The sequence below is a fragment of the Acanthopagrus latus genome, chromosome 24 (assembly GCF_904848185.1).
Source record: "Acanthopagrus latus isolate v.2019 chromosome 24, fAcaLat1.1, whole genome shotgun sequence".
Classification (NCBI taxonomy): Eukaryota; Metazoa; Chordata; class Actinopteri; order Spariformes; family Sparidae; genus Acanthopagrus; species Acanthopagrus latus.
Genome location: NC_051062.1, coordinates 12710662 through 12736336, shown reverse-complemented (window position 1 = coordinate 12736336; position 25675 = coordinate 12710662). Strand labels below are relative to the sequence as shown.

General features: G+C 43.4%; 3 protein-coding genes and 1 non-coding gene across 6 annotated transcripts; 3 read left to right on the top strand and 1 right to left on the bottom strand.

The window, feature by feature from the left end:
• Positions 1-6817: 6817 nt before the first annotated feature.
• mtrf1 (mitochondrial translational release factor 1) lies at positions 6818-12513 on the top strand. 2 transcript variants are annotated; one of them, XM_037091076.1, is made up of 10 exons: positions 6818-6921; positions 10027-10415; positions 10498-10595; positions 10669-10750; positions 10830-10937; positions 11143-11315; positions 11409-11526; positions 11625-11761; positions 11859-11957; positions 12079-12513. In XM_037091076.1, the coding sequence occupies exons 1-10, from the start codon at positions 6833-6835 to the stop codon at positions 12214-12216; spliced, it is 1431 nt and encodes a 476-aa protein (XP_036946971.1). In that variant the 5' UTR covers positions 6818-6832; the 3' UTR covers positions 12217-12513. The 2 variants fall into 2 exon arrangements, with proteins under 2 accessions (XP_036946971.1, XP_036946972.1); XM_037091077.1 differs by lacking the exon at positions 6818-6921 and adding an exon at positions 9322-9533.
• Positions 12514-12682: 169 nt separating this feature from the next.
• wbp4 (WW domain binding protein 4) lies at positions 12683-15816 on the bottom strand. Its single transcript, XM_037091098.1, has 10 exons — positions 15660-15816; positions 15413-15485; positions 15252-15314; positions 14804-14930; positions 14489-14704; positions 14297-14367; positions 14116-14185; positions 13822-14036; positions 13509-13738; positions 12683-13420 (listed from the first exon to the last, which is right to left on the bottom strand). Coding segments are annotated over exons 1-10 (1269 nt in total). The 5' UTR covers positions 15662-15816; the 3' UTR covers positions 12683-13218.
• Positions 15817-16307: 491 nt separating this feature from the next.
• On the top strand, positions 16308-16379 carry trnae-uuc. Its single transcript has one exon. It is a non-coding gene; the product is annotated as a tRNA-Glu (tRNA).
• Positions 16380-16733: 354 nt separating this feature from the next.
• gk (glycerol kinase) lies at positions 16734-25621 on the top strand. 2 transcript variants are annotated; one of them, XM_037091057.1, is made up of 21 exons: positions 16734-16959; positions 18015-18088; positions 18163-18269; positions 18360-18437; positions 18517-18596; positions 18680-18817; positions 18908-19017; positions 19148-19214; positions 19487-19504; positions 21100-21135; positions 21230-21297; positions 21406-21448; positions 21640-21720; positions 21813-21891; positions 21979-22075; positions 22158-22242; positions 22333-22453; positions 23082-23225; positions 23309-23395; positions 23479-23565; positions 23760-25621. In XM_037091057.1, the coding sequence occupies exons 1-21, from the start codon at positions 16867-16869 to the stop codon at positions 23768-23770; spliced, it is 1704 nt and encodes a 567-aa protein (XP_036946952.1). In that variant the 5' UTR covers positions 16734-16866; the 3' UTR covers positions 23771-25621. The 2 variants fall into 2 exon arrangements, with proteins under 2 accessions (XP_036946952.1, XP_036946953.1); XM_037091058.1 differs by lacking the exon at positions 19487-19504 and having other exon boundaries at positions 16735-16959.
• Positions 25622-25675: the final 54 nt, after the last annotated feature.

Genomic DNA, 25675 nt, shown 5'->3' with positions numbered 1-25675 from the left:
GCCACAAAAATGGCACCTTGATGTTGCACAAATCTTAACCCACATTTTTAGAAGTATCGGCGAAGGAAAATGCATTTCTATGCACGTTATCATCGACTGCTTATGAGCTGCTAACTCACAGGTCAAGGTCTTTCTGCTTTTAGGGATTTAGTGAATTCTCTCTTCTCTGTTTTGGACGAGATCCGATCTCTTGAACCCATCGGCTATCACTAGACTATGATTTAAACCCCCGATCTTCTGGTTTGGCCTGCTGATATCCCGGCCGAGACTTCTTCTTCTACACCATTAACTGTATCTGTACTCTGATTGGTCCAGAAGTGGTCGATCAAAGCTTGACATTGGTCCGAGTTGATGAGAAGAGATCTAAAAGAAGACGATGAATTGTCGTCTTACGGAAACGTTTCTGCTCAGTGTTCACACGCAGACATCCGGATCTGTCTGTGGAGATCCGACCCGACAACCTGCAGGTTTGTCTGCTGTCCTGAGACGACACTGTTCATGCAGCCACTGACTCTCTACATTGAGAGAGAAGAAGAAAGAGACAATCAGTGGAGGAAGCCGAACAGACACAGAAACATCTCCCCTGATACAGTCGACGCATGGATCGATACGAAGTTGTAACAGATTTCCACAAACGCAGCGCTGATATGTAGGTCAGGCCCGCTGTCGGCGACTCCCACCTCACCCACCCTCTCTCCAGCTGAGGGGCTTTAGGCTTTGAGGAGAACAGGGTGTTCCAGCACACTCTGTACATCCAGCCGCCGTGTACATATGGATGCATCAGAATGTGTCTGCCCAGCTCGTATTTGCACACATGCACAGAACTTGCATTGTTGGTTTTTTTTTTTCATATTTCCGCCGGTCGGGTCACACAGAACATCGTGTCCTCTTCAGCGCTGCTCCGACAGAACAGGTGCAGGCGTGGAAACATAAAGCCTGCAGTATGTGAGATGTGCTGGGATTATATTTAGGGTTTGTTTGTGTAAATCACAAACAAATGATGATATTTCTGTGTCCAGTTTGGGGAAGAAACATGAAGTCGTCCATTTCTCAAAAACTGCCCGTTTGAACGTTCAGTTTAAGAGTTGAGACTTAAACATCGATTTTAAGTTTAGATGCTTTTGTTTCCTCAAGAAGAATTTGTATTTCCTCGATGTTTACACATGTAGTTCTTTCTAGGAATCTTCCTCAGATGATTGCTTTTTATGAAACATTCAAGAAAAGGCCCTAATTTGAAGGAAGGTCTTTGGCTGCAGCAACTAGCTTCCGTTAGCAAGTAGCTCAGTTAGCTGGAGAGCTACGCGGCCTTTTGAGGTCTGTTTTGGCTAGTTTTGTTGTCTTTATGTTTTGGTTTACGGTGCAATTAAGCTTAAGTTATCACAAGACTGGACAGGCTGGGTGCTAGCTGGACATCCCTGCAACACCATAACATTTAGATTTATTACACCTCCATGAGATAATACATCCGTCCTCACTCACATCGCTGCTCAAATAGTTTCCCACCGTCGACACATTCTTGAATCGTCTCTCTCGCACTCTCACCTGTGTCGCCGCCCATTTAATGCCTCTATTAACCGACCTTGGCTTATTCATATCTCCTCTTCAGAAATGAGGATCTCATTACTGCATTTGTAAGTTTAGAAATGTGAGAATTGAAGCTCGGTGCGACTCACACAAAGCAGAGGAGGAGGGGGGTTCGGTCACGATACAGCAGAGCGTGGGCTCCATGTGTAAAACACTGACGATCTCAGGTTGTACTCGCTCATCGTCGTGCTGTTCTGTCGCCGTGTGTCACTCATCATTTTACCAGCTCGAAGTGTCAAAGCTAACTAGACAACGACATGACAGCAGACGTGTTTTTGAAGGATTATTTCCCGAGGGGAGTCTCTCTGTGCAGGTGAACGAAGCCTGACGTGAATTCACGTGCCGCTACGACAAAAACGCCTCAGCCAAAACTGAGCCGTGATGGATTTTCCATTCTTTCGCTCTTCATGCAAACTAAGTGGTTTGTGAGACCTGCAGCCACCCAGACCACCGATGCTCTCTCTGTATCTCTCTCTTTAAAAGAACACACCAGCAGGGGAAAAAAAAGGCAAATATTGCCGTCTAACCGCCCACACACACCTGGTGTACAGTACCGAGTGGTAAACAAGCTGCCTCTTCACAGGCAGCAGTTGAAAAGAGCTGCTGGGTTTGTTTGCATGATGTGTTTATCCGGGTCTGGAGCCATAGGACGAGTCCAGCCATAAACAGCTGCCTCCTTCTTTGTCATTATTTTGGTAGCCTGAAGCCAGAGGGATGTTTCAACAGTCCTATATTTAACCTACATTTCTGGTGTTTTGAAAAAAAAAGAAAAAAGAAAAAGGGGTCTGTGGGAGATAAAGTACAGACTTTTAACAGCATGTACTTCATCTACTGATGCAGTTGAGAGTCTGGATAAAAGCTAAATGCTAACAGCTATGATTACATGCTGATGGCTAGCAGTTGGATTTTAGTTTAGCATTATAGCAAACAAAAGTGTGATGTCTCTGCAGGTATGAGTTAGAGGAACAACACAATTCAGGACAATGTGAATATCTGTGTTTACAACAACCTTCATCTCTGGCAAACCAACCCTTGTTAGCTGACAGAAAACGCATTACGGGTGCTAAGAAATACTGAATCTTATCTGCCGGTGATTGCAAGAACTCGTCTGGCAAGTTCTCGAAGGTAAAAGTCCCACAACGCAGTTTCAAACCCAGCTTTCTCGAACATACGCTGATGCTTTCAGTTGTAAAAAATGTGAATCTGTTCCGTGCATACTGCTAGAACTTGTTTTTTTTTTTTTTGTTCTCGGCCGTATAGGAACATCTCCGGAACAGAAACTGGGAGGGTGAAAAGGATTTATGTTCAATGCCCAGTGAAAAAAAAAAAGAAGAAATCCCAGGATTGTGATAAAACAGCAGCTGTGGTTTGTGTGCGAGGGGAGAATACATATGGAACGGCATGTTCGGGACAGAGCGGAGCTGTTTTTCCATCGCTGCATGTGAAGGAGAAGGAGGGGATGCTCCGCTGCTTCCTTCTGGGTTTCATTCATAATTCACTGCCCCACTCTTCCATCTGCAATTAGGGTACAGACAGGAAGTGAGCCGAGTCGAAGCCCCCGTCCTCTCGCCGGCACGCACGCTTGTTCTAGTGACGTAATGGCCGACCCGGGACTCCCGGCTGCCCCCCCGAGCTGTCCTACTTTTTCTAGCTCGCGGAGGAGCTAAACCGGCCTCCTCGTCTCTTGTTGCGGTGAAGCGTTTAAAGCATCCGGCGTCCCAGATTAACGCTGTTCGTTCACCAAGTGTGCTGCTGCAAAATGAGAAGGCGAATATTAAATCCTGTTCCTCAAATTTAGGACATTTGGGATCAGGATCATCGTGTCCCTCGTCGGATTTACAACCGAGGACGATTAGCGACGTATTGATCCAGTTGTGGAGCAGCAGGTTCTGCTCTCTGTATCAGGACATGTGAAATAAATACTTGGGAGTTTTGCACAATCATCCTGCAACACGTGCGAGCTTATTAATACCTCCGCTTGAACAAATGATACTAGTCATCTGTAGATCTTGTTTACTTGTTCATCACACACCTCTGAATCACTGTGAGCCCGGGCACAAGTGACAAGTTGTTCTGATTAGCAGGATGGAAACTAAATACACGACTCTCTCTCTCTCTGTACATAAATATTGTACTTGTAAATAAGGATTTCAGGCTGGTTGACCCAGTTCGACGATAACACTGCTGCTGTATTTTTACTTTGAGAATCTTCCTCCGCCACCACGACTGGTGCTGGATGAGGATTTAAGGAGGCAAAACGCTGAGCAGCACTTGGAAAGATGACTCACTGCTGGCTGGGTGGGTGTGAAGCACCGACTGTTCACGCCTACTGATGTACATTTGGCAGCGGGACCAGATACGTACAACATCCACAACCACAACATACTGTATGTATGTTGTGTGTCCGAGTGGTGCGTTTGAGTCCAAATACGTCACGATGTGGAGGCGAGACGTCGTGTTTCTATAAGCGAACATACGATGTAAGAAACGGGTCACTTGAAGCTAAACCGTGCTGACTTAATAATAATAATAATAATCCGTGTCAATCACCACGTATGACTCACTGGAAGCTGTTGGACTCTGCAGAGACCTGTTCTCGGCCTCCAGTTTCTGATTTTTTTCTATTTATTTAGCTGTATCTGGGCGTCGGTGATTCTGGAAAAAGACAGTTGATCGTGGAGTCGAACACAGGTGCGCCAATCGCCAATCTAAAAGCCTCGTCATCGAAGCGTTGTCGTCAAATACCGTCGATTTTGTTGTGACTCGTGACCCAAAGCGCCGTCTGACAACAATCAACTGTCTTCTACCAGAATTGCTTTCTCACGAGTGTGTTTACATCAAATCCCGCACACTTGGTCTTTAACACGGCATCAGGACACTGAAGTATGTGTTTGTTTTGTGTTGCTCAGGTACACACCCGGGTGGGGCTCCATTACAGTCTATTTTTGTCCCGGACTTTTTTTTTTTTTTTTCCCCTGGAGTCAAACGAGACCTTTTAGCCACGTCATGCTCTCATCCCACATTCCAGACGCAAAGTCACAACCACCTGTGGTCCATTTTCATGCCTGTGCAAATCAAAACATTCCTCAGGATGAAACCCAACCGCACCTCACGGCAGCGCCGCACACCTTTCTGTGTAAAAGGGCTTGTTTTCCATGAAAAGAAGAAAAAAGAGGATTTGAGTCATCAATGAATCACACGCGGACATTTTGTTATTGCGTGTCCGAGCAGATTGAAGCGATGTGAAAGTAGGGCAGGATGTTTAGAGCCGGCGTAGAAGTCAGCAGGTTTTTGTCGGTAAACTTGACCTGCTGTTTAGTCTAACGAGCACCGATGGGAGCAATTAGAGGCCCGGCAGAGTCGCAGTGGTTCCCCGTGTGAGCTCCCCCCCCTGCCCGCCTTCTGACGGGTTTCCCGTCCTCACTCCTTTTTAATTTGGTAATCCACGCGCTTATTTTCCCTGCGCTGACACAAACCAGAGGCCCGTCCCTTAAATCAGGATTACTGCCTCGTCACACAGACTTCTCGGGAGACGCCTGGAGAACTTTACAGAGACAGTAATTACCTGTACAAACAAAAGAAGGTAAATAAAGTGGCTCATGTCCCTGGAGGTAAATACACTCGAGGTGGCTGAGCTGTTACCCCAGAGGGGGTCTGAGTCACAACAAACAGTTACAGGTGGCAGTCAGGTGGAGGTCTCTCTGGGAATTGATCCTGGTGTGAAATGAGTTCATCTTTCCGGGATGAGAGTGAAAAAACAAAGTCCAAACTCTCCTCTGACTCTGATAGGTCGGGCAGTTTGTGTGTGAGTTTCTTGTTCCCGTAAAAAAAACAACCTCCTCCGCACCTTTTTTCTCGGGTGTGATGAAACCGCTGATGTCACGGGGGAAAACTTTACTCACTGTGTGTTTATGCAGATCTCAGCTGATTATGTACACAAACACACACACAAACACACACACACACACACACACAGGTGACTGAAGTGAGTCAGCTGATCACAAGGTATCCTGATGTCAGGTTTGATAAAAGTTTGGAAGTAGACGCTGAAAGGAAAGCAAAACAACACCAGAATGTTTTTGATGCGGCCTTTCAGACGTGAAAACATCCGGAGTTAGTTTGTCTTCAGTGACGGCGAGTTGACTCTCTTTAGTAAACAAAGGAAGTTTTATCTTTAGATCTATTACATTTCTAAACTTTCACAGGAAATACATGTATTTGCTTTCTTGCTTGTTGCCAGATAAGAAGATGGATGACACTTTCAGGTCTGGATCTACAACATGCTGTCAGCATACTTAGCTTAGCTTAGCTTAGCGGTAATACTTGCTTGGCTGGCTTTACCTGAAGATTAAAGAAATACACCTCCCAGCACCACTCAAGCTTGGAGTGTTTCTCGCACAATTTAAAAGTCGTCTTGATGTCTTAAAACCTTGCCACACCCCGGGTTCATCTTAAAAGGCCGGCGTTTATCTCTGAGAGGTTTTCCAGATAGCTAATGTGCAAACTTTAGATGTGCAAGGTGAGATAAAGATCTGCCCCGACTACCAGCGATGAAACCTCCCACGTTGCGTGAGCGATTATTTCTTCCTACCGTTACGTTTGCCGCTCTGACAAACTGTGCAGTAAACACTCCTCAGCCCAACGTCGTGAGAGTTCAGGAATTTATCACACACGACTCTGGAAGGCATGCGCGTAACGGTTTCTCACACAGCTGGCTTTGCCTCCACGCAACGTACGCGGGCAGCGAGCCAGCACGAGAGGCGCTAACGGCCATGAAGGTGTCGAGCAGACGCGCTTCAACATGCACGAGACACGGCGCGACCTTTAAGGGTGGTGTGCAGAGGAAAACAAAATGCAGCTCGGACTGGAATATTAAATTACAGGCTGTCGTGTTGTGTTCGGGTGAAGATTTATAGCTTGTAGACAGTAGAACAAGGTGTATGAGATTATATCTGTGTTATGTAACCATTAAAAGACGCTTTCTGCTCTGGAACGTAGACAGTTTCCATCTGTTAGTCACTATTTTAGGGATTTTGTTAGTTGAGAATCTATTTGTTTGTATATGTAAGAAGATGTTGATCCCAATTTATGTGAATCTTTTGATGCTGAGGGAAGGCTGCGAGTTGGACGCCAGATGTTGCCATCAGTAGATATTTCATCCTCCCTGTCCACCGGCTTCTCTATGGACCCGGTTCTGCCGGAGAGGCGGAGGGAATAAACAGCACATCCACTCAACGACGAGAAATAAATGAGCTCAGCCGTTCTTCAGTCCATGAGAAAGCTTGCCAAGCACGTTTTCGGTGGCAGACTCATTCATCAACACAAGGTGAACACAAGGTGAAAGTAGTTTCTTGGCCGGTTTTGAGTCTTTTTATAGGATGAGAACAGTTGAGGTACTTGTAAAAAGTGGCTTTTACGGGTGATACACTTGAGTAAATATGTTTTATGTCTTTACAGGAAAACAAACTCTCTAAACTGGCATATGTTCGTCAGTTTATGTTGTCTGTGAATCCCTAAACTCTTCGTCTTTGTTCCCCATTTTGGCAGCAAAACTGTATTTCGAAGTGACGGAAGTAGACGAATGTGCCACAGCCAAATGAAGAAAACCAGCATGTGGTAGAAAAAGCTGGCGTTTAATTCGTTCCACTAATTAGCCGGGGGCTTAATTATCTTGAGGAGGATAGGAATGGCATTCATCTAAATAGTTTCCCCCACAAATAGAAGTGGGAACCCCTCGTTATGCAAGTGCAACACAGTTTGTTTGACGATGCTAAGGTAGAGAAAAATAGAATTAAAAGGTCACACAGCAGTCGTCACACTGCAGTGTGTGTTTAAATATATACAGGACCGTCTTTTCCAAGAGGACGCTTTGGGCAGCTTGCTGAACACAAGGTCAGTGACTGGACGGGATTTCATCCTTTGAGGAAACGGCCCACTAAAGTATAATTTGTGGTTGAGTGGGTAATCCTACACCGGTCCTTAACTTTCAGGTAATTCATCACATGTTGTCCCACACATTCAGACAGACTCCCCTGATTGTAAATTATAAGTGTAGGTTACTTTTACACACATATAACTCATGGAATAATTGGTTTTATATGTCAAATTGGTTGAATTTATTGCCTGAAAACCTACGGAAATGATGACTTAAAATGCTGTTCAAATAACAATATAAATTGTGAATATTTCCCATATATTTCTTTGCCGCCCTATGACAGTAAAGCAAATATCTTTGGACAAAACGACACATTTAAGAGCAACATCTTTTGGGGTTTTGATAGACACTTGTCGACAGTTTTCACCACGTTCTGACATTTTATAGACCGACGACGAATCGATTAATCGAGAAAACAATCAACAATGTTGTTACGGCAAAATAAAAGCTGAACAGGAGGCCGGAGGACACCAGACACAAGGTGAGCAATTAAACAAGCTTCAGCTCAAAAGACCTAAATGGAACTAATCCTAAAACAAAAGAGACAAACAACTGAACCATCGGAGCCTCCAGCCCGAAATAACACAAACCAGCAGAACCCCAGAACCGAACCCACAGTTTTATATAATTGTCCTAAGAGACACTGTGGAGAAGGTTCCTGAAGAGGCAGCCTCATTGTTCAATTAGGCTGGAGTTCTGGCTGATGTAGCACAGTCACGCCCTTGTTCGCCGGCAGTGGGACTGTCACCTCACGGCCCGTCAAGCGGCCCAGTGAAGTGGAAGCTGGAACAGCATGTACCGAAAAACAACTCCATCACACGCGGACAGTTACAGCCGACACTTGGCTTTTGTTCAGCACGGGGTCGCCGTTGTTGGACACTGACTGGACAAAAAACAAGCTCACTGTCATCGCTCGACCTAAAATCCCATCCCACGTCCTGCTGGTGCTGATGCTGACCCCAATTTGGTGACTTTACATGCTGTCCTGTTATGAAAGGAAAACAAATACTGTGATAAAAGACAAATAATTACACATCTCAGCTGGGTTATTTTGTTGTTGTTGATCAGCAGTAACCGTTAAATTAACACCTGAGATCAAATGACCGTTAAACAGTCTAGTTGAGGGTTTTGTGATGAACTGAACCAGATTAAGTTAAGTTATGTATTTGACACTGATGCCCTCTGTTGGTCCAGTGACGTAACAGCAACACAAGACAGCAATCAAAATAGTATTTTTTATCTATTGAGGCATCTCTTCCACTGTTAATAGGTCATGTAAGACATTTTCATATAGGTAAATAAATGCCAAGAAGTGTTTTTAAGTGCATAATGGAGTTCAGCAGTGTTAGCTTCAGGGGTAAAGGTGAATCTGCAGGAGTATCTTCTGGTTCTCTTTCAGGGCCTAAATCACATCCTCCACCCCATTAATTAAAACTCTACTGTTTACACCTGTGTTCCTGAGGGACAGTTAACAAAACAGTATTTAATTTCATTACAGTTAATGAAGTTAGCTGCCACATTTTCACATAAAAAGCATTAGCCCTCAGCCAAGTAGGTTTTTCTAGCAGCATTTCCTGAATATAATCTTGTCATTTTGACATGTTGACAAATACCCTGAAAACAGTAACGAAATATTATGGCTTTAAAAATGCAGCGAACACATTATTAATTTGGTTTTAGCTTTGGTGAAACAATCACAAAATGGTGAATTCAAGCAGCAAAATAGGTCAAAATTTAGTTCATATTAATTACTAACTAATCATCTATCAAGGCTAGCTATAATTAGTGTTTGTACTAATATTTTCATTAGATAGATCATTTAGTGTTAAATGTTAGTTAACACTACTATCTTAGGCATGAGGCTAGTTTTAATGCTAGCTAACATAATTAAAATAACAAATAATAGTTAATATATGACCATTTTCAGACATTTTTAAAAAATGTGAGCTAGCACTACTAGCGTAGGCGTCAGATTACTTGTAATGGCAGCTTACTAACTAAATTTCAAACTTTGGTAAGTAGAGAATATTAGAGTGACAGTATAAAGTTGTTTATTGGGGGAAAAATACAATTAAATAAGAACATTTTTACGTTAACGCTGGTTATGATGGCTAAGTTGGCTAGCCTTAAACGTTAACCCAAACTAGCTAACATAGCTAACTGATGCACAAAATGTCAAACTTGAACAGAAAGTAAAAGTTTAGCTAAGATGATATTGACGCGATAAATTTGCTACTTAATTAGCAAAAAATGTAATAACAAAATCAGCGTTTTAGTGTTTAAATAACTCAGCGTCTTAAATTATAAAAACGTTAACGGTCGATACGCTAACTGCATTTCCCAGAGTGCACTTCTTCTTCTTCTTCTTCTTCGCGACCTCTTTCGCCCCCAAACTACATCCGGTCTCCCTTCCGGCTAGCGTTAGCTAACAGCAGCACTTTGTAAACACATGGAACAAAGCGTGTAAACATTGTTTTTTTCTGTACTTATATCTCTTCTAAATGTAGTCAAATGTTCGTAAGTCGCTGGTCTCGGATCTGCACTTTGTGTAGCCGCGTAGCTTTTTGCAGCAGAGGAGGAGGAAGATGGAGGACACTGACAGGACACAGACATGCTAGCCTGACAGAGGAGCCACACTGGGTTACACCAGCACCGACACGCTTCTATCACAGTCAGTTTGGGGATTTATACAAGAACGAGTCTGTTCAGAGGTATCTGCAGCAGCTCATGGATGAATATAAGGAGCTAAGTGAGAGGCTACAACAAGCTCACCTCAACGAGACGGACAGAAAGGTGCTCATGAAGAGACACACAGAGCTGCTGCCTGTGGCTAATGTGTTTGAGAGGATCGAACAAGCCCTGGGAGACCTGGAGGAAGTCCTGTCACTGCTGCACAGTGAGTGGGTGTATTTCATTTGTGCACTTCTGTCTGTAACAATCATCCAAATGTGGTAAATCAGTCTGGTTTCCCTCTTCAGGTTCTGCTGGTGCTAAAGATGAAGATGAACAGTTAACCCAGCTGCTGAAAGAGGAGGAGGCACAGATGTCCCGCAGGATTGTGACCCTGAGAGAAGATGTAAGGCGACACAGAGGAATGATATAAACAATTTGTATGAATGTGTTTAGTTAATGATCTTCTTTCTGTCCAGCTGATCAAAGCTCTGGTGCCCTCCGACCCTCTGGACTCCAGTAATATTCTGCTGGAGGTCGTAGCAGGACGGACAACAGGAGGTACGAAAGGCTCAGCTTTTATCTTTACCAAGAACAGCATCCAGTATGTTTTTCTTATCACCTATTCGTGTGGTTTCAGGTGACATCTGTCAGCAGTTCACCAGAGAGATGTTCGACATGTACCAGGGGTTCGCCTGGTACAAGAACTGGGACTTTGAGGTTCTGAACTACACACCTGCTGAATATGGTAAGTCACATGTTATGACAGTGCCAGTTGTATTTAAGTCTATGAGAGATGTACAGAAGGAACACACCAGAAGAAAATGAAAGAAAACACTTTTTCTCCCATTGACTGTAATACAATCACATCAAATTAATCATGTCTGTTGTTTCCAGCAGCTCCTCCTGTTGTTTTCTTGCCGTGTCTACACTAACTGACTTGTCTCGCTCAGGTGGTTTGCATCATGCAGCGGTGAGAATAGCTGGTGAGAGTGTGTACAGACACCTGAAGCATGAAGGAGGAACTCACCGGGTGCAGAGGATCCCTGAGGTGGGCCTCTCCTCCAGGATGCAGCGTATCCACACGGGGACCATGACAGTCATCATCCTTCCTCAGCCAGTGGAGGTACACGCAACGCTCATCTCCTCACTACCTGCTTATTCATCAGTTCATTTAAAAGTGAGCCTCACTATTTTTGTTTCCTCTGTTCATCATTAGTTTGATGTCCACATCGATCCAAAGGATCTTCGCATCGATACATTCAGATCTCGAGGTGCTGGAGGTCAAAGTGTGAACACAACAGACAGCGCAGTGCGCGTCGTTCATCTTCCCACTGGTAAAACATCCCAGAACACCAGAAACAAACAGCTCAGGTTTCATATGATTTACAGATCCGGCCTGTTTGACATCTGTTTTGATTGGTTATACTAACAGGTATTATAGCTGAGTGTCAGCAGACTCGCTCTCAGCTGCAGAACAGAGACAGAGCCATGCGTATGCTGAAGGCCCGCCTCTACCAGAGCATGATGGGTAAAGAGACAGAACAGAGGCACACAGCACGAAAACAGCAGGTGAGAGACCTCCTCTAACGAAGTACATAGGAATATATTTACAGATCTTTAATACGTCATCTTTCTCACCGGTTTCCTCCCACATCTGTGACGACAGGTGGGCTCACGCTCTCAGTCAGACAGGATTCGTTCCTACAACTTCAGCCAGGATCGTGTCACAGATCACAGGACTGGATATGTTACAAGAGACATTAAGGTTAGATAGTGAAGGAGTGCAAGGCTGTTGTGTTACATGTCCTTTTTAGTCCGCTTTATTCACTCCAGCTTGTAGTCTGGTTTATTTACTCCAGTTCTCTCTGGTTGTGGTCCACATGTAGGAGTTCATGAAAGGAGGCGAAGCGCTCCATGATCTGATCTGTGACGTCCTCAAACACTTAGAGACGGAGGCTCTGCTGGAGGTGGTGGAGAGCAGCAGCAGTCTGAAACCGACAGAGTCCGGACGATCTGCAGACTGACGGCCACCACGACGTAGAGAACCGAACTTACCATCTGTCATGAGCTGGATGGAGTTCTCGATTGTGTCTTACAGCACTTTGACTACAGACCACAGCTGAAATATATTATTTTAATGTTAATATTTAAACGTGCTTGTGCAAAAATCAAAGGATGGAATGTAGCACAAAGTACTAAAAGAGGTTTTTTGTTTTTTAATAAAATGTTAAATTATGTATTTTGTCTCATGAAAATTTAAGTAACAGCTGACTGTAAACAGACCGCAGTGTTGTTTGTCGCCAAGTGTCCTTCCTGGTTCTCTGCCAATCAGGGTGCGGTGAAACCACCTATCAATTTTATACACACTCTCCAGACATAAAAACGTCACGCCCTGCATGTGTGTGCCAGCTGACCAGCAACATCAAATATTTGACCTCATCAGAAATGTTTTCTTGATTCCAGCCTTTTTAAAAAATGAAATACACTATGATAAATTATTTAGTTTAATTCTTGAAATAATTTTGCTGACAATTACCAGGACACTTCTAGAATATTCTCATCTTTAATCACTCATATTTATACTGTTTTATGAAAGTGAAACATTTTAACTGACAGATATTGAAATGTTTCCACAAAGACAACTTACTCCTTTTCTTGTCCGAGTAAAAAAAAAGTACAGATATGAAAATAGAAAAAGTTATGAGTTGCTCTGTAAGGAAGATGGAAGTCACAGTTCTGACTTTTAAAAAATAATATTGTCCAAAGGAAAGTAAGACTGTAAAAGTGTGACATTGATTGTGACCTCTGGACGTCATTATTAGGCTTTACCTCGTCCTTCTCTGGCCGATTTACCTAAAATCAGTTTTAAAAATAAAAGATACTTGTGCTCTCATGTATAAAAAAAAATACACAGTCTTCTAATACATTTAATATGCTTCAAATTCAAAATTTTGCATCTAAAGGTTCCTGTGTTGGTGTCAAAGTCTTATTCTGCTGCATTCATGCTCTAAGTTTTCCTGCCCGGCTCAGTCGTCGTTGTCTCTCTGTCGAAGGCTCCTGTTTTTGCCGTTCTGTGTCTTGTTTTTCCTGAATGAAGCCGGTCCGCCTTCGTCTCCCAGCGAGGTGATGATGCGTTCCTTGAACTTCGGTTTCGGCTCCGGCGGCAGGTCGCCTGCAGCGCTGGCCGCGCTTCCTTCCACCTGAGGCAGCTGTAAGTCCACACTGGCACTGGAGAGGAAGAAGAAAGGAACATTTAGAGCTTGACATGTATATCCACAGTCTTTTCTATCAGTGTCCTCATTCAAACATCACTTACTATGGATCATCCTCTTCCTGGATCTTTTCCCAGGTACCGTATGGGTTTGTAGCTTTTGGTCGTTTGGCTTGTGTCACACTTTGTGGCACCTCTTTCTTCTCTTCAGGTTCAGCTGTCACGCTTTGGACCATTTCCTCTTTTTTTGTCTCTTCGGCGTCTTCTTTAGGAGCGTCGTCACTCGCTTTATCCTCCTCCTCCTGTTCCACAGGCTCGGCTTCGGCTTTCCTTTTCTGAAAACAAGAACAAAACTGAGAGCTGAGAATTTCTCCACATAATCTTGACAAGCAGATATGTAAGTTTCATTCACTCTCACCCTGAAGGAGATCTTTGGGACTTTGGGCTGCTGACTGGCTTCTTCAGGAGGTTCAGCCTCCTGAGATGGCGGTGCCCCGTTAGAGCTCTCCTCTCCTCCTGAGAGTGACTCCGGCTGAGGGGTTGCAGGCTCTTCCGGACACTCTTCCTCCTTGGTTGGTTCTGATCCAGAAGCCACATTGGAGGGGAAGTCTGCTGGCTTCTCCCAGCTGGACTCTGAGAGGTGAGGAAGATGGAGTGTGTCATTATAAGCCTGTAACAGAAAACTAAGACATGAAATCAAAAAAGATTCTACCTCCAGTCTCTGAGTTGTAGTAATAAGTATAACCATCAGGACTAACAGCTTCCATCCAAGGAGAAGAGCTCTAAAGACAAAACACATACATGCATGTTGTCAGAGAACAATAGTGCATAAAACCACATTTAAAATATATTTAATAGGCAAAAAATGCACAAAGAATAAAGCGAATACTAACCTCAGGCTGTACAGCCTGAACAGAGGCTGAACTTTCTCCCTGGGAACTCTCCGGGTTTTCCCATTGAGATTCTGTAGAATGTGTCAAAACACATGGAAAATGGACCATTCAGAAAAGAGAAGTACAAAAAAAGGATAAAAGTATTGTGGTGTACAGGACAGTTTCATCCTGGTGTTTTCAGGTGATCCTCACCTCCGGTTATTGTGTTGTAGTAGTACGTGTTTCCATCTTCTGACCTTCCTTCGACCCAAACCTGCTGTGCCGTTTGCTCTCTGGGCTTCTTGTTAGCTCTCCCTTTAAACTGCTGTTTTTTTGACTGTGGTTTGGCCTGAGGATTCCCCTGTGGCTTCACCTGAGGTCTCACCTGTGGCTTCACTCTTGGCTCTGGAGTTTCTATGGGTGGTAAACCTGATAAAAAACAAAACACACACATCATTTAAAAAAAAAAGCCATCAAAAAGCAAACACCTCTCCTCAAACACTATTTCATTAAAATATAAAGTATTACCTGCTGCCTCCCTCTCCATCCTCTTCAGATCCTCCTGATACGCCTTCATCGCAGCCTCCTCCATCGCTGCGAATGCTTTGGACTGTTTTTCCTCCTGCTTCGCCTTGTCGATGCTCTTCTTTTTAATCTGCACAGAGAAAGATATGATGAGATGAGTGTCAGCCGCTGGTGGCCAATAAGAAGAGAGCTTCGGGAGGCAGAGTGTCATGTGTGGACCTTATCTCTGCTGCCAGTCCTGAGAGCGGTGCCAAGACAGGCAAGATGTTAATACTAACGCCTGTGTGAGTGTCACTGAGATGCTTCACTTTAGGTTATAAATAATGTGCAGTTTGGAGACATGTGAATCTATTAGCATGTGTGTGTTTCTGCATGAGCAGACAGGCAGAGGATGAGTAGCATTTCACTCCTGATCGCTGGCGTGATTCCATCAGCATGTAATTGTCATTACCTCTGAAATTTTTGCAGCCACATTTTCTTTGTGGTTCTTCCCTCTTTCGTGGAACTCAACACTCTGCAGAACAAAACAAACATCAGCTAAAACATTAGCATAACATGTACTGACACTGTCTTTTCCTCTGCGACATTTACTATGCATTTTATCCAACTCACAGGCTTATTATCAGCAATCCAACACTTGCAGTACTGACAGAACTTCCTCGGTTGTGACTTCCAGTAGTCAGCCCTGAAAAAGTACAAAACCAGTATTAGCTAACAAGACATCCCTGAATTGGATTAGCTTTAGCCTGGACAGCTAACGCTGCTAACTTTCTGTTTTCTGCTAACTGCTGAGTATTTAACAGAATGTGCCACATATTTTAACTTCATAACAAGTGTCTGACTGTATCTCAGTACTTACATGTTTAAGACTTGGGGGTTAAATCACGAGAAAGACGTTATAATGAACCTACTAAAGACACAACCGCTTCCCACATTTCAAGAATCACAACACTGTCCACTAGTGATGACGACATCGCACGGCGCCGCACAGACGAACCCTCACACGGATATCAGATGTAAAAACGTCGTAAATATATTAAAAATAGTTAAATAAACAATCAAAAACATTTTTTTTCAATCTCATAAAAAGGTCAAGGGTCGTCAAGAAAAGAAAAATAGAAGAAAATAAATCTCCACCGGTTTGTTTTGATGTTTTATTGCCCCCTAGTGGAGCAACGGGCTAACAAAAACCCTCATGCACCCTTCAACTACACCATTGATTCCTTAAAAGAAGATTTGAGCTACTTCAAAATTAGAGAGTAGTAATACATGAATCTTAATTGTTCTTTTTAAAACTCCAATTTGGTCCATATACCTTTTCCCCAATGGCTAACGTGGGATGACACTTTCACCGGAACAATATCAAGGATATTAGACGAGGCAATGTGAAATGCAGGACCTGACCATACCATTTTGAATGCATATTACCTACCTTAACTACAAAATAAGAAACAACTTAAAATCTAGCTATGTATAAAAGCACATGATTCTCTATTTCTGCGCATCGTCCCATATGGTCTAGCGGTTAGGATTCCTGGTTTTCACCCAGGCGGCCCGGGTTCGACTCCCGGTATGGGAACGCTCCCTTTTGACCCTCAAGATACAAAGATATCTCCAACAATGAAAGTCATCAGTTTCAGGTCTTTCATTTCTAAATATGTCGTCGCAAGGGAAGAGTCCGCCTTTGTCCTTGACTAGCAGTGTCAACATATACATCATGTGGAATTTGTGCCACCTAACAGCAGAAAATATAAATGTCCGCAACAAATATGTATCTTTTATTATTTAATTTATCCGAATGCGTAGAATTAAAGCTCATTTAAGATGTAAAGTGGCAAAGCAGTGAATTATTGGTATTTTAATGGTATTTAATGTTTTGGTTTTTTTTTCACAGACCGTTGCTGTGAGTTCTCAACTGCTTGCGTCATCACTGAGCGCCAGCACGACCGCTACGCTTGAATCCCGCGACTGACCCACTGACCGTCTTTGGTTGAGCTTGAGCCGCTTTACCGGTGGTGGTTAATCGGTTTCCTCTCCAGTTCGGTGCCGAAGCTCCGGGGCTGCCCATGAACGGCACCATGGCCGCGTCCTCACACCGGATAATGCTGGGCCCGCTGGTCGCTGCCATAGACCAGGGAACGAGCTCCACCAGGTTTTTGGTGAGTCGGACACCTCCCGGCTCCTGTCAGTGTTAGCTAGCTGTGATGTGTTCAGTGTCTGGCTCATAAACGTGTTGAAGCTGGAGGTGTCCTTGGCTGAATTTGCACCTTGTGGATTCTTTACTGAGCGTGTAGCCTTACAGCCACATTGGCACCTTGTAACCTGTGTTACAGTTCTGTTATTTGGTCTGAACGTCAATAAATGAGCTGTGTTGTTGGTGATAAAGGCTGTAAATTAAAAGCTCGATATGATTTTACCTTTCTAGTGCTCCATATAAGCTCCTCGGATGATGGGATGTGACAGAGGCTTTAATACTTAATTCCCTCATGCAGAATGCCGTTTAACACATTTTAATATTAAGGCTGTTAAATGGATGTATGCTGGCATTAAAGGGTGGATAAATGGATTTTGCTTTTCACTCAGCAAACAAAAAGAAAACACAGATGAAATTCTCTGGTCATCTGTTTGCTGCAGCACATTATTGTCATGCTGCCAACAGAGCCTGAAGGCAGCGGCAGAGTATTTCCTTGAGTGAGAGTGAGGAGGTCATGTCAAATTGTGGTAGTGGAAGAAAATTCAGCTGAATCAGTCCAGAAATAACTACTATTTTATTGTCTTTTAAGTCATTTTCAAAGCATAAATCTGTACATTTCATTGCCTACAGCTCCTCTAATGTGCATATTTGCTGGTTGTCGTGCTGTTTCATGTTTGTAATTGCATACATTTTGGCTTTTGTACTGTTTCTGACGACACAACAACATATATGTGTATGTATGTGTCTCTTAAGGTTTTGTAAAGCCACACAACATGTGCAGATGTATTTATAGCTGCGATAACTGTGCTGTGAAAAGGTGACGGGAGTAAAGCAAAGCCTCCATAACTGCAGAGTGAGAACGGTGCTGCACTGCAGTAGAAAGTCATTGCTGTCTTTAAGAATGTTGCCTGTCCTGTTTATCATGTCGCGTTTGGTCATCTGTCCCTGCATGAATTATGAATCGAGTGATGTGTCTCCAGCTCACCTTCTATCTCTGTTCCTGTTTTCTCTCCTCTGAAGGTGTTTAATTCCAAAACAGCAGAGCTCCTCAGCCACCATCAGGTGGAGATCAAGCAGAGCTTCCCAAAAGAAGGGTAAGTAAAAAAAGAAAGATCTGATCCTCAAAGATGCACTCACAGATTATGACATGTTGTTATTGTCTTGTCAGCTGGGTGGAGGAGGACCCCAAAGAGATCCTGCAGTCTGTGTACGAGTGCATGGAGCGGACGTGCGAGAAGCTCACCCAGCTCAACATCGACATCTCAAACATTAAAGGTAGTCACACGTGTGGCTAACGCTGCCACCCGCTGGAGCAGAACATTTAAATCAAAGAGGTGTTTCATGGTATTAAATCTCGTTCTTCAGCTATCGGAGTGACCAACCAAAGAGAGACCACACTGGTTTGGGATAAGGAGACCGGGGAGCCGCTCTACAATGCTATCGGTAAAGTTTTGGGTCTCTGTATGTTGTTCTTCCATCCTGTCCTCCCTTGCTGTGAACTAACAGAAGTGTTTTCACACAGTGTGGCTCGACCTGCGGACTCAGTCGACAGTCGAACGTCTTATTAACAAAACTCCAGGAAGGAATAAGAACCACCTGAAGGTGAGCTCCTTTCTGTTTTAGTTGTCGAGTGCAGTGACAGGTTAAAGGAAACTCGCGGCACTGACGCTGTTTTCCTGCTGCAGCATAAAACAGGACTCCCGATCAGCACTTACTTCAGCGCAGTGAAACTCCGCTGGCTGATGGACAACGTAGACGATGTCCGGGAAGCCGTCGTGTGTCACCGCGCCATGTTCGGCACCGTGGACTCCTGGCTCATCTGGGTAAAGAACGACTTCAAGCCCCAAACTTTTATCTGAATGCCAAATCTGGAGACTGACTCTGTGTGTGTGTTGATGACGGCCGTCTGATAGTGTTTGACAGGAGGGAAGAAAGGCGGCGTCCACTGCACAGATGTGACCAACGCCAGCAGAACCATGCTGTTTAACATTCACACCATGGACTGGGACCCAGAACTTTGCAAGTACGGCAGCCATCTTTCACTTTTACTCTAGCTCCGTCATGCCGCCGTTTATTTTAAAAAGAAAAAAGGCAGCAAGAAAAGCAGATATGATATATTAATTTCGTGATTTTGCTCTTTTGATTCCTGGCAGATATTTTGGTATTCCCATGGAGATCTTGCCCAGAGTGAGAAGCTCCTCCGAAATATATGGTCTCATGGTGAGCGTGCATCAATCTGCCGATATCTTAACAAATCTAGTCTACTTTTAGATTTCACTATATTAACTTTTTACCTTTTTGCTGTGTCGCTAGTGTTTTGTTAACAGAGTGCGTCTCATGCAACAGGCCACTAATAAGATGACAGTTCTGTTTCTGTGCTCTTGTTTTCAGTTAACATGCGTTCAGACTGTTTGTGCATGAAGGTTGACTGAGAAATTCTTTTAGGCATTTTTTTTTGTGTGTGCCATTGTCTCCTTTTCTCTCACTGGTAGAAAATATGTTCTAGCCGGGTAAGTACAGTCAAACTCGCCATCACTGTTTTTTTTCCCCCCCCGACCGTGCAAAAATCAACCCGTCCTGCTTCCACGTGGCCACAGCGAACACTCGCCATCACACAGTGCATTTCCAACATTCACATGGAGGCTCATTGTTCAGTGTGGTTGTAGGAAAACTTGTATTAACAGTCAGATTTTGGTCCTTTTTCCACATATCGGTGCAAATCCCTCACTGCTGCTTGGTTGTAAGTCTTTACTAACACGTTGGGCCGCAACTAACGACTATCAGTTAATCTGCTGGCTTCACGATTAATACATTAAATATTCAGTCCATATGATTAAAAACAAAATCCCAATTTTTCCAGAGCCTAAAGTGAGGTCTTCAAATTGTTTCCTTTTCTGTCATAAATGACATGAAATGAAAGCAGCAAATCTTCACATTTAAAAAGTTGGAGCTGAAAAATGTTTTGACATATTTGCCAGAAAAAACGACTCAATCTTCCAATTGATTAATCGCCTAATCCTCGCAGCTCTGCTAACGTAAAACATGAACTATTGAGTTGATTTATTTGACATGGACGTAACAGTAACACAGTAACTACGCCGCAATTTGTTTGTCAGAAAATCAGAATCTTTACGAGTAGATTGCAGACGGCTTCAAGATCGATCACAATCTAACGGTAGTTTTTGTTCTCCAGGCCGTCAGTGTTTTAAGCTTTTTCTTACTGCTATCGAAACCGTCATTCAGGATGTTGTTTTCAGCAAAGAGACTCAAAAAAAAAAAGATTTTAGGCTGCCTGCCTCGGCACCCAATCTACAGACAGACAAGTTAACAACTCGCTGGCAAAAGTAATAAAACATTAAGCAGCTAAAGAGTCCTTGTTGTGATGTTAAGATGCGTCAGTTTTGGAATCGAAGCCTGTTTTGCTGCCCTCTAGTGGCAGATTACCCAAACAGACAACATGGAAACCAACAGATAAAACATTGGAAATGAACTGGATGGTTCCCCCTCGTCCCTCATTGCTTCTGTTGTTGGCATGCTGCTCGGCTGGTGGTCGTCATCCTCTGCACCGTCCCATCTCGTCTCTAAATCTCTTCACTCTTTGGTACATTTTGTTTGTTTTTTTTAACTAACCGTGTGCCGTGTCTCTAAAACTTCTAACCCAAACAACAACTTGGGAGTGAAGACATTTTGATTTACAGAGGCTGCCCCGGTTCCCCTCCTCATGTCACAATGTGCTTTATTGTCCAAATATTGTGGTAGAGTTAAAGTCTGTATATTTTAGTTATTTGGCTTCATGTAGTCAAATAATGAACAAATCTCTTTTTGGTTGTTGTCGCGGCAACGTTGTATTTAAAAATGATGTTTTTCCATTTATGACTGATTTTATCTGGAGCTGCTGTTGTGTACAAATTGTTTGTGTAATCAGTCGTGTCTGAAAACCAGAACATCATCATTTCATACAATTTTTCAATTATCTTTTGTCTGAAGTTTGGTATAAAAATACAACAAATTTGAGACGAAACAAAACCCTCCAAATGATCTTTTATTGCTCCTTGTAATCTGATTTCAGTGTCGCAGTTATTAAGTTTGTCTTCTCTCTCAACAGAAATCCGGAGCTCTCTCAGGTATCCCCATTTCAGGGGTAGGTTCATCTCTGTTTTAACTCTCCAGCATCGTCTCCATGTACTTTATTTACCTCAAAGTTTTTAATTTACGACTGCTCTTTAACAACACAGTGTCTCGGGGATCAGTCAGCAGCGCTGGTTGGACAGATGTGTTTTCAGGACGGACAGGCGAAAAACACGTGAGCGACTTTTTCTCTGTTTTTTTTGTTTTTTTTTAAACGACGGATCTCCCTTCAGATGTGGTCGTTGGACACTCGACTAAACGTTTGTCTTGTCTGGTGTTTCAGGTACGGAACCGGCTGCTTCCTGCTGCGAAACACTGGACCGAAGGTACGTTACAGAAGACTTTAATTTTGATAACCTAAAGAAAGCAAAACATGGTGCATTCACTCATCTTGTAAGCTAGTAAAATGCTACAAAATTGAGCTATTACGAGTCATTTATAACGTATACAAGTGATGATTTGTATTTGAATCACTCTTTAAATCGTGCACACGTCCTATCTTACTGTTGTTTTGCAGCCTGTGATGTCAGATCACGGCCTGCTGACCACTGTGGCGTACAAACTCGGCCGGGACAAACCTGCCTGTTACGCACTAGAGGTACGGCGTCCTGAATATACTCATGTTCCCTTTTTCCTGTCATTCCTGATCTTTCACTTCACAGGTACGTTTTTTCTTCTTTTTCCCTGCAGGGCTCTGTGGCCATCGCGGGAGCTGTGGTCCGTTGGCTGCAGGACAACCTCGGGATCATCGGATCGTCAGAAGAGCTCGGTACGTTTTGAAGACGAATCAGATGTGGTGTCGTTCAGCCTGTAGAATATCTGTGAAGAGATACTCAAAGTTTGTCTCCCCGTGCAGAGAAGCTGGCCGCATCAGTCGGAACATCCTACGGTTGTTACTTTGTTCCTGCGTTTTCGGGTCTTTATGCACCGTACTGGGAGCCCAGTGCGAGAGGGTAAGACCGACACCGACCCCGTCCTGCAGCTCACAGGTCTAAAGTGATTCCTGGCTGAAACACGTCTTCCTCTGTGTCACAGGATCATTTGTGGGTTAACTCAGTTTACAAACAAGAGTCATCTTGCGTTCGCTGCCCTGGAAGCTGTTTGTTTCCAGACACGAGAGGTAAGCTCCGCCTCTAATTGGCAAGTCTGATCGCTGTGTAAGTCACAGAACTGCTATTTTTTAAAAAAAAATGTGGGTATTCGTATGCAGATCCTGGACGCCATGAACCAGGACAGCGGCATCCCGCTGACTCAGCTCCAGGTGGACGGAGGAATGACGTCCAACAGGCTGCTGATGCAGCTGCAGGCGGACATTCTCTGCATCCCTGTCGGTAAGAATCCACATCCAGGTGTTGTCATACGGAGGTCACACAGGTTCTTAAATGCACATCATGTCATTTTTTAAAAGAGTTTTTAAACAAAATATGTAAGTAAGGTGGGGTCATTGTTAAACAACCAGTGGAAATCTACAGAAATCAGGGAGAAATGTTATCAGATGAGGTCATTTTTTAAGTTTCATCAATGATTTCTGATTTTCCTGTCCTATGTTTTAAATCCTTTCTCTCTCCAGCATGGATGTGAAACAGGCATTGAAAGTTTTTCGGCCTGTGCTGATGTGTGCAGTAAAAGGAATCAGTTGATAGACAAAACAAACAAACTCTGGCAGCGACCAAACTGGTTCTGTTGCCACCGGTGCGATCAGCTCAGAGATACAGGATGTTTGGAGATGGAGACGGGACATTTATCAGCATGTGACAGAATGATGTTACAGCTCAGTGGAAGTGGAGTAAATCCCAGAGGATGTCACGACACACAGTCTTTTAACATCATAACCGTCTTTTTGTTGCCAGTGAACTGATGTGATAAAGAAATGATAAAGAACATTTTCAATTAGATTTCATGACTTGTGTTTATATTCTTGTTGTGACCAGTAATGACCGTGTTACTTGTCATCTCCAGTGAAGCCGTCCATGCCTGAGACCACGGCTCTGGGTGCAGCGATGGCAGCGGGGGCAGCGGAAGGCGTGAGCGTCTGGAGTCTGAACCCAGAGGACCTGAGCGAAGTCACGTCGGAGAAGTTCGAGCCTCAGATCAACCCTGAAGGTAGAACCGAGCTGCTCCTCATGTTCTGCGTGTTCAGGACCTCCTGCGTTAAACATAAAGATGTCTCTGTTTGTGCTCTGCAGAAAGTGAGTTCCGGTACGCTCGATGGAAGAAGGCGGTGCAGAAGTCCATGAACTGGGAGACGACGGAGCCGGTCGGTAATGGAAACGGTAGGAAGGACGGAATTTGTCTTAACATTGTTCTTTTGATTTCGGCCACAAGTTTTAGTTTTTGACTTGTCGTTCTCCTCCAGGTGAAACGAGCATCTTCAGCAGCGCCCCGCTGGGCTTCTACATCATGGGCAGCATGCTGATGTTAGTCGGTGCACGATACCTGGCAGGTCGGTGTCAGCGTCACTAAGCATTGATCATAAATCAGAACAGTTTATATTATGCTATGAATTAAGATGATAGTCTCCTCTACCAGGAAGTAGTCGAGCTGTCAGGCGTTCTGTTATGTAACTGCAGCAAGCTTGAATGTGATGTCATACTCCATTAATGCAAAACGTCTTCTTTCTGTCTCTGTCGACATCAGGCCACGACTAGGCTGCGACTCCCCGGAGGCATTGAAGTAAAGAGGAAAGTGGAACAAACGCTCTTCACGCCGGACCACCACTTCAGGAAGTCGCTCCTGCTGAGTCCGACAGGAAAACCAGGACGCGTCTGAACTGACAAACGGGACTTTTTCTTTTATTATTTCCTCCCTTTTTTTATTTTAAAGCATTTTCTTTGCAGAGGACACATCGGTACGTTAGAATCTTGAGCGCGCATGCAGTGTATTTTTTTTTTTTTTTACGATCTTGATATGAATTTCTGAGCTTCACTGTGTAGAAACTTAATGTTCACTGTCTAATTTCCGTTACGTGTCGTTTGTCACTTCACTGTCACCCCTTGAACAGTCGTCTGACAGCCACTTTGTGATGTTTTGTCGTTCGAGACCCTCCACTATGAGCTACAGAGGTATTTTTTAGTGCACTTTAAATATTTTTTTGGTTTTGTCCTATGGGAACTAACAGAGTCTAATATTTATTTTTTCAGCAGTCTGGATTGAGGCACAGGAAGCTCAAGTTAGATTGTACTGAAGTGAAAACAAGGGATGGAAGGGAGGAGAGTTGATGAAGTGATGAAGTCGAGTGTACATACTTTCGTAAAAATGTGGCGAAGATGAATCGGGAGGTTTTTGTATCTTCATGCAGAAGTTTATGGAGATGTAGAAGTGAATTTGAAACGTTGAAATAACAAAACTTCCACAGCTGAAAACACCTTGAAGGGACAAAAAAATGAGCAGTAATTTATTTTGGAGATCGAAATGTTTGACAATGAAAAGATGATGAAAATGGCAGAAAACTAATGTAAGAAGCGACACATATCTGTTAGATAAACTGCCTGTTTTTTTTTATCTGCCTGGATGCATCAAAAAGTTACATGACCTTCCTCGGCATGAAGAACTTCTGTCAAATTATGCAAAAATCTTCATTATCGCACTTAAACGTCCGAGTGGAGTTTTATTTCTTTGATTTAATTTATTTAAATTACTGTCTAATCCAGAGGGAGCTTTGTAAAACAAAAGATACAAATTTAATTGTAAGCTGCTGTATTTTTAAACCTGGGCTCTGTGTTTACATGTGCTGCTGTGTAAATAACTAAAAACAGGTACAAAAATAGTTGGAAGCATCCAGTGAATCGAGTTTTGTGTTTTTTCACACGTTGCTTAAATTGCTGTTTTTGCAAATGGAGTCTGGTGGATTTGGCGAGAAATAAAGGATTTACATGCGGCTGCCGGCTGAGACGATCTACTGGACCAATTCCAGAACTTTTTGTATTTATTATGTACACATACAGCCCAGGTACAAACATACCTGCATTCCCCTTCAACCTGCAAGACACAGAAAATAGTAAACATTTGTGGAACTGTCTGTCTGTGTGGAGCTGAGACAAAAAAAAGAAAGCCAGTGTTTCCATGTGGATACATTTGTGATGGGTTGGTGTTTGTTTGTCAAAGGTTGAATGATAGATAGACAAATATTATGAGACTAAAAACAAGTCAAAGTAGAGAAATAAACTGAATTATCAGGGCAAACAGCGCCACCAGTTCTCACGTCGGACCTCTAACTGTGACATCGTTTCTTGTTGAAGAGTGAAAATGTGTCTCGACTCCTTCGTTCTCTCTCTGCACGTCATTCTGTAGAAAAAGTGTACAATCATGTTCAGCTCCTTCAGTCATTACAGGGACATTTAACCCTAAATGTGATGCTCCACGTGTGCTGACTTTGTGAAGAGGAACTAGTGTAGCTGGAAATGTGAAGGGTTTGAAACAAATGTTGTCACCTCTGATGTATAGAAACGGGTCTTAATGGAGAATTAATGTCATCAGTAATAAACTCATTTGGCTCTGAATGTTTCTGGTTTCTTTTTGGATTTTACTTTTAACTCTACAATCATCTGACAGCT

Excerpts from the sequence above, each read along its gene's own strand:
- mtrf1 (XM_037091076.1), top strand. The coding sequence starts at position 6,833 with ATGAGCTCAGCCGTTCTTCAGTCCATGAGAAAGCTTGCCAAGCACGTT. Across the intron at positions 10,416-10,497 it reads AGTCCTGTCACTGCTGCACA|GTTCTGCTGGTGCTAAAGAT; the intron begins GTGAGTGGGTGT and ends TTCCCTCTTCAG. Across the intron at positions 10,751-10,829 it reads AGCAGGACGGACAACAGGAG|GTGACATCTGTCAGCAGTTC; the intron begins GTACGAAAGGCT and ends GTGTGGTTTCAG.
- wbp4 (XM_037091098.1), bottom strand. Across the intron at positions 14,186-14,296 it reads TTCAGGCTGTACAGCCTGAG|AGCTCTTCTCCTTGGATGGA; the intron begins GTTAGTATTCGC and ends TTTTGTCTTTAG. Across the intron at positions 13,739-13,821 it reads TCCCAAAGATCTCCTTCAGG|AAAAGGAAAGCCGAAGCCGA; the intron begins GTGAGAGTGAAT and ends TCTTGTTTTCAG.
- gk (XM_037091057.1), top strand. The coding sequence starts at position 16,867 with ATGAACGGCACCATGGCCGCGTCCTCACACCGGATAATGCTGGGCCCG. Across the intron at positions 16,960-18,014 it reads CGAGCTCCACCAGGTTTTTG|GTGTTTAATTCCAAAACAGC; the intron begins GTGAGTCGGACA and ends TCTCCTCTGAAG. Across the intron at positions 21,721-21,812 it reads CTGCCTGTTACGCACTAGAG|GGCTCTGTGGCCATCGCGGG; the intron begins GTACGGCGTCCT and ends TTTTCCCTGCAG.